Below are 7,262 nucleotides of genomic sequence, written 5' to 3'. Positions count from 1 at the left end.
AAAGACTGAAGCAAACATAAATCAAGATTCCGGGAAACAAAGTTAGCTTAAACTCCCATAGTCAACGAGCATCCATTTTTCTTTCTCCAGAGTGTGAATTTGAATGTCTGGTTTAAAAGGATAGATCACCCAAAACAAAATGTCTGTCATCATTTACTCACCCTCATGTCATTGCAAACCTGCTCTTTCTTTTTTCTGTTGAAGGCAAAAGGTGAATTGCTGAAGAATATGCTGGCGATAAAGAAAGTGAATGAGGACTGGGGCTGTCAAGCTCCAAAATAGAGAGAAAACACACACACATACACAATTAAATGAACATAAAAACCTAAGTGTCATGAACAGAGCTCTTTGACACGTTCATGTGTAAAGATGTTTAATCTTCGAATTAGTCAAATCTTTCCGAAGAATCAGTTGATCCAGTTCAACAAACAGGTCTGTATGATTCATTTACAAATCTAATCTTGTTCTTGGGTTTATCTCAATGATTCAGCTCACTGGAGGGAAAGATCATATGGGGAATGTTTTCATCCAAGCTGCGACCTAATTTATGCAGAAAGGCATAAATATTGGAAAAACTGTTTGCAAATAAAGCAGTGTTTCCATCCAATGCATTCAAGATAACAAAATATTGTATTAAATGTAATAAATGACTAGCATTTTAGAGTGTACAGACAAAATGCACAGACAAACTAGGTTAAGGCAACGTCACTTTTTGAAGTACATACAGGAATTTATTCAGTAATGCATTTCAGTTGTTTTTTATATGTATGCATTCTCACTGAAGAACAACAACAACAAATCTTCAAGCAAGATTATTATTTGCATCTTGATGCGTCCACTCAACATTTGCTTTAAGATATCGGCCAAATTTTCTTATCAGGCCGATACCGATAACAGAAAAAATGAGCCGATATGGGCCGATACCGATATGGTGGCCGATATATCGTGCATCCCTAGTTTCATTTGTAAGAAGTTATGCTGCTGGTACAGAGAGCATTTCAGAGCATTTGAAGTAAACGCATCGCATCTGAGAGAGTTGGTCTTTGTCGAGCATGGTGAACTGATAGATGACTATCCACTTGTGTGCTACTTGGTTGGGACCGTTCAGATGCTGACTTTGAAAAGATACATTCACATAGCAACATAAAGCATAAAAGAAAGTTTATATTCCTTTGAGTATAAATATTCTTCACAGTACTTTTCAGTACAAATTACAACAAATCTTGACACTTAAAAATGCTTTAATTGTTTTTCCATTGGCTTACAGAGGCTTGAGTAGACATGACTTTCAAAGGCTGAACAGAACAAGATAACTTTAAGAGTACATAGTGCAATACCCCCCCCCCCCCCCCCCCCCCCCCAAAAAAAAAATTAACCATCTAAATGCACCTATTGTCTTGTCATTATCCTTTGTGTGATTAATTTGTCATGTGTCCTCTCTTTAAGCTGATAATCAGGGCAATGGCTGGACCTGTGAAACTTAGAGTAATTCTAGCTGACAATGATGCCAGGAAGTTGATCCTACCTGAAGGGGTGCCAAGTTCAACTGAGGGCCTCACACAAATAATCACTGAAACATTTTTGCTTAATGGGGATATCCGCTTGCAGTATAAAGATGATGATTTTGGTGGTGAGTTTATTAATTTGACATCAGTAACTGATGTTCAAGACAAAGGAACCTTAAAGGTCATCTTTAAGCCTACAGGACAAAACCAAGAAAAAGTCAAGGAAAGTTTGGGTTCTTGTGAGTCTCCAGAATCAACTTCTCACTCAACACTGCACAAGTCAGATGATTCTGCATCGGTCTCCTCATTGGAAACTGATGACACTGTCCTTTTATCTTCCCCTGATCCTTCTCCTGGGTCAGTGCAATCCATATCAAGATCTACCACGTGGCCACTTGTATTCCCGATTCCACGCTTCTCTTATGACTCCGAAATAATTCTAGGACAAGCCAATGCTGAATACCATGCCAATGGAACTCGTCTTAGTCCATCTACAAAGCTGAAATCACACATTCTAGAAAGCCTAGCTGAGGAAATCATAAAATTCAAAGCATATCCAACCGATGTAGACCTTAATGCAGTGGCAGAAACATTGATCAATAAACACCCTTGCTTACGAGAGCAAGGCTCGTACAATGGATGCAATGGGTGGAAAATAAGCCTCAAGTACAAGATGGCAAACTTTCGTACCAAGCTCAGAAGTGTCGGGTGTTCTGAGGTAAGCATAAATTCATTAAAGAACAAACAGCAAGATCAGTGCCACGCTGCTTCAAATATTAAGAAGCCTAGAAGAGCAGAAGTGAATTACTGCCCTCAGCATCCGAAGGGAGAAACTTCTGACAGTCTGGAGAAGGAACGAGTTCAGCTTTTGACAGAGATCAGAAAAAGAAACAATGACAAAATAGTCAAAGAGAAGATGGAAATAACCTTTTCATACAGAAGACAGGAAGTGGTTCAGAAGAAGCCAATGGTAGCAGAGTTTAAAACTCGATGGCCAGCTCTCTTTAATGTTGATGAAGTAAGTGTTTTTACATTTTTCCTTTAAATATAGACAAGTTCATTTACTTGAGTTTGTTAAACCTGAAAAATTAGAATAGCCAATGTACTTGACTTTTTTTGTTGCTTTTTTAACAGATCAATAATGAATTCATGAGAATTACAACAGTCCCACTGCGTTTCAAGTTTCTTGCTATGCTTGACAAATATTCAGACAGCTTGATGAAGATTTTTCACACTAAGGGCGGAGTCAATGGCCAAACAATAAAAAATCGCGAAATCGAAAGTGAAAGTAAACAGCGGCAAACGCTCATTCAAAAGAGATTTAAATACTCTGCATACCGAGAGCGGCTCCCTGATGCGCGAAAATTATATACAATATTAGAATATTTAAAACCCTCATCCGGCCCTCCCGAACCTATAACAAAAGTGTCCCTCGCGGGTCAAAATGACCCGAGGCCAAAAATAACAATAATTTTATTTTTGGTCCAGAAAGCTTATATTGGTCCATTTTTATTTATTTATTTTTTCTAATTTTTATGTCGGTTTTTATATAATTTTTTTTGTGATTTTTATTTTATTCACATTAAATTCTGGATATTTTTATGAAAATGTGCATATTTTTATAAATGTTTTCACCAAAAAAAACTATTTCTGCATATTTATACTTTAAACATGATGATCCATCAGGACCTAGGTCACTGAGTGTCTCTGATGCCTTCTGGTGGGGAAAAATTACATAAACTTGAATTTTATGATTACAGCCACTAGAGGGACCTATTGAATCCTATGGAGATTCTTAAATGAGCCAAACAAGTGAAATCTTTAAAACTAGACCAACTTGAGGTTTCATTAAGCTTTCAGATATATCTCAAGGCTTTCAGATATATATATATATATATATCAAAACATTAAAAAAAACTACATTTTGTAAAAAAAAAAAAAAAAATGAAATTGATACTGAATTTTAATCCAAACACATGCATATACATAGTTTCATAAATATGTAATAAATACAAAAGATAAATGTAAAAATATAAATATGATATAAACTCATTGGTCTCCACCCCATCACTCAAATTTAACTGTTAAGTTAAAAAAAAATTCAAAATGACAGTCATTTCCCAGCAGAAACATCATAAATGCTATAATGTGTTTCAATGGGAGTGTGTGTGCCATGTGTGTGTTTGTGTGTGGGTATGTGAGTTTTTTGTGCATTGGGGACATTCTGCAGTCTCAGCCCTTTGTTTTGGGTATGCATCTTTTCTGGATTGTGTCAGATTTTATATAGTTTAAAAAAAATAAAAACATGTTTTGTTTGGACATTCCATTAATTCCTATGGCAGGTCAAAATGACCCGCAAGGGACACTTTTGTTAGGCTACTTTTTTTATTACACCCACATAGAATCCTCTATATAATAATGAAAGAATAATTACATTATTCCTTTCTGACAGAGAACACCATTGACTGACTGCCAAACTTTTAATCTAAATCTCCCGATTCAGAGCATTTCAGTTGCACAGGATTACTTTTTACAATTGTAAAACACTTTTTACAAGTGTATATAAATTAATAGCCTATGGTCTTTTGGGGCAAGATAAAAGATCTATTGAATTCATTAAGGTGGGTATGTAATAAAGCTGCAAGCAGTGATTCCGGGGCCAAGGCCATTTAGGCCATTTTGGCATATTTGGACGTTAGATTTTATTTGGATTCTTTTAAACATCGCAAAGTTCCCATGGTTAAACACTTGCTACACTATTGAATTTGTAGAAAATGTTCAAAGCTATTGCCTTTTGATTTATATGGCATGCCACTGCACTAATACACTGTGGTTTGTTTAATTGTATAGAGACTTGAGTTGTTGAAGGTACAACTGCAGCAATTGGCTCCAAGTGACACAAAATTACATAAAGTTGTACCACACAAGACTAGAACCCACAATCTCTGGGTCTGGTGCTTGTCACACCTGTCATTACACCACTGAGAAGACATGGGTTCATGCAGATGCTGAAGGTCCATAATTCAAGTGACAATCAACTCAAAAATAAGATTTTATATATAAATGCACCAAATGTAGTACTTAATAAGCTCAGACGAGATCATACTTAGAAAAGCACAACATCTGGAAAAAAAGCAACTTCGGCATAATTTCTTGGCACAACATCTCTTGCGGTTTGGGCATGTGCCACCTTGGATTCGAACACACGACCTTAGAGGTTCAGGGCCAGTAGCTTAGCAAAGTGCACTATTTAGGTGACAGACATGCAACAGGCTGCAGAAGAGAGGTTTAGGTGTGAGAATGAGCTCAAAAACGCTTGACTTAGCATTCTAGCCAGATTAGCATGCTAAACTATATAATGCTAATGTAGCTTACGGTTAACCTGATAGCTGAAGAGACACATTAAAACGAATGGTAATCGACTGATGATTTTTGTGCAGATATGTCTAATGGTTCAAAAGATATAGCAATTTATGACAAATTTCAAAATGGCGGACACGTGGTTTATCCGATCCTTAGATTCGGCATGACCCAAGGAATCCATTGACACCAATATCATAATTTTCTGACTAATTGTTCAAAAGTTAAAAGTGAAAATGTGCATTTTTTGGTATCTCACGACCCATAGGTGGCACTGTTCCCAACTTTGTCATGGGCCCTCAGATCATGGTGTTGACGAAGGCCCAATCCCAATTCTACCCCTTAGCCCTTCCCCTTTCCCCTACCCCTCCGTTTCGCGCGTTCACGTGAAGGGGTGGTGGTGTCTCAATTCTCTTTTGGTTGGAGGGGGAGGGGTAGGGGTAGGGGAAGGGCCAGACAGCCCTTCAAACGAAGATTTTTCAGGACCACACTTCAAACGAAGGGGTATGAATTATCTCAGTGTAAACCGGCTTCAGGGGCAACATGGCTGCCCGAGCGAACAAAAAGACACATAAATGTAAGCATTTTTGGCATTAATAATTTAATTGGCATTTGTTTTAAGTTACATTCAATCGTGAGTTTATATTTATGGTCACTCAAAGAAATGTTTGCAAAAAATCGCTAATATTTGCTAACTAACGTCATATCATTATAGACTGCACAATAGTGCCACAACATATTTTCATGTCTGATCAGGGCTATAACCACATTGAGGGGGGCTAGTCCCCTTAATAATTAGAAATCGCTAAACCCTTTTCTCAAATATTGCCAATTCGAGAGAGAGAGAGAGAGATGCGCAACTGTGCGTTTCTCTTTTTAGAGTGAGTTTACTTAAAAAACTGCGATTTTATCCTCTCGTAGGAGCTAGACGACGTATGATGACTTGTGACGGCATAGTAGTGGTGCCCCAATTCTTAGGGGAATATTTTCACTGACACTCTGTTTCAAGGGACAAGGGGAAGGGGTAGGCAAGAGGTAGGGGAAGGGGAAGGGGTATAACATAGAATTGGGATTGGGCCGAAGTGTACCAAGTTTCGTTTTGATTGATCAATGTTTGGCCGAGATACAGCCTCTGAACCAATTTTGGGTCGACCTCGTTAAGTTCACAACTTCATAACTTTTGAACAAAGATTAATAAAAAAAACAATTGGTTTGGTAATTTCTGTGCAGCTCAGTCCAATGATCATCTGAGCCAATTTTGGGAAGAATTTGATCAATTTTGAAGGAGTAGTAGTGAAAAGACTATATCTCCCTTTGGAGTGGACTTTGAGATTTGAAACTTTCTAGATCTTTTTTATGCCCAAACATACACACTACACACTGACTAAAATTAAAAAAGTGAAAAAGCATAATAGGACCCCTTTATTAAAAAAAAAATTGGTTTGGTAATTTCTGTGCAGCTCAGTCCAATGATCATCTGAGCCAATTTTGGGAAGAATTTGATCAATTTTGAAGGAGTAGTAGTGAAAAGACTAGTACTTTGGCGGGGGCCCTCAGATCATGGTGTTGATGAAGCGTACCAAGATTGGTTTTGATTGATCAAAATTTGGCCGAGATACAGCCTCTAAACCAACCACAGGTGAACCTTCTTAAGTTCACAACATCATAACTTTTGAACAAAGATGAATAAAAAAAATTGGTTAAGTCATGTCTGTGCAGCTCAGTCCAAAGATCATCTGAGCCAATTTTGGGAAGAATTGGATCAATTTTGAAGGAGTAGTAGTGAAAAGACTAGTGGTGTATACTGTACTTTTCAAAATGGCTGCTACTGTAATGGGTGGAGTCTTAATGTAAGCTATTGAATGTGATCAGCATGAAGTGTGGAATCAGGTGTACTAAGTTTAATTTTTCTGGAATTAGGGGTTCAAGAGTTGTTACAATTTCAATGTTGAATTTTTGAACTGATGGTGGCGCTATAGAGTTAGTTCTAGAGACCCCAAAGTTGGTCAGATCACTAGTCATGGCCATCACTACAATTGTGCCAAATTTCTGAAAAATTGTGCCTATGTTCCCTTCATAGGGCTGCCAAAGAACCCCCATTGAGAAATAATAATAATAAAGTAAAACTACAATTACAATAGGGGCTACAGCCCTTTGGGCTTGGCCCCTAATTATTTATATAAGTAATTATGCAGGAAATATTAAACATGAACATATAAAGTTGGTAATGTTTGTAGAGTTATTTAATCACCCTCTGCTGAGAGCTTGAAAGATTAATGTTGTTTATTTCAGTTGATTTCTTCTAAGGCTGTGAAGAGAAGTCAGTTGTAGTTCTTGTGTTTCTCTTTCCTTCAGTGATTCTGCTTGCTAACAGCAGATATTCATCACCAATGCACA

The 7,262-nt window shown here is 37.3% G+C and overlaps 1 protein-coding gene across 1 annotated transcript; it reads left to right on the top strand.

Annotated features, from left to right (window-relative positions):
- The first annotated feature begins 972 nt into the window (after window positions 1-972).
- On the top strand, window positions 973-6,968 carry LOC107570129 (uncharacterized). Its single transcript, XM_016256328.1, has 4 exons — window positions 973-1,321; window positions 1,447-2,523; window positions 2,640-2,793; window positions 6,946-6,968. Exons 2-4 carry the CDS (start codon window positions 1,462-1,464, stop codon window positions 6,966-6,968), a joined length of 1,239 nt encoding a protein of 412 aa, XP_016111814.1. The 5' UTR covers window positions 973-1,321; window positions 1,447-1,461.
- The last annotated feature ends 294 nt before the right edge of the window (window positions 6,969-7,262 follow it).

This window comes from Sinocyclocheilus grahami, unplaced genomic scaffold (assembly GCF_001515645.1).
Source record: "Sinocyclocheilus grahami isolate Dianchi unplaced genomic scaffold, SAMN03320097.WGS_v1.1 scaffold1419.1, whole genome shotgun sequence".
NCBI classification, from domain to species: Eukaryota; Metazoa; Chordata; class Actinopteri; order Cypriniformes; family Cyprinidae; genus Sinocyclocheilus; species Sinocyclocheilus grahami.
This window is presented reverse-complemented; position numbering and strand designations above follow the sequence as displayed.

What these genes read in the sequence shown, in the direction of transcription:
- LOC107570129 (XM_016256328.1), top strand. Translation starts at nt 1,462, where the DNA reads ATGGCTGGACCTGTGAAACTTAGAGTAATTCTAGCTGACAATGATGCC. An exon ending in CTCTCTTTAATGTTGATGAA is followed by an intron (nt 2,524 to 2,639) that starts GTAAGTGTTTTT and finishes CTTTTTTAACAG; the next exon opens with ATCAATAATGAATTCATGAG. An exon ending in TCGCGAAATCGAAAGTGAAA is followed by an intron (nt 2,794 to 6,945) that starts GTAAACAGCGGC and finishes TTCCCTTCATAG; the next exon opens with GGCTGCCAAAGAACCCCCAT.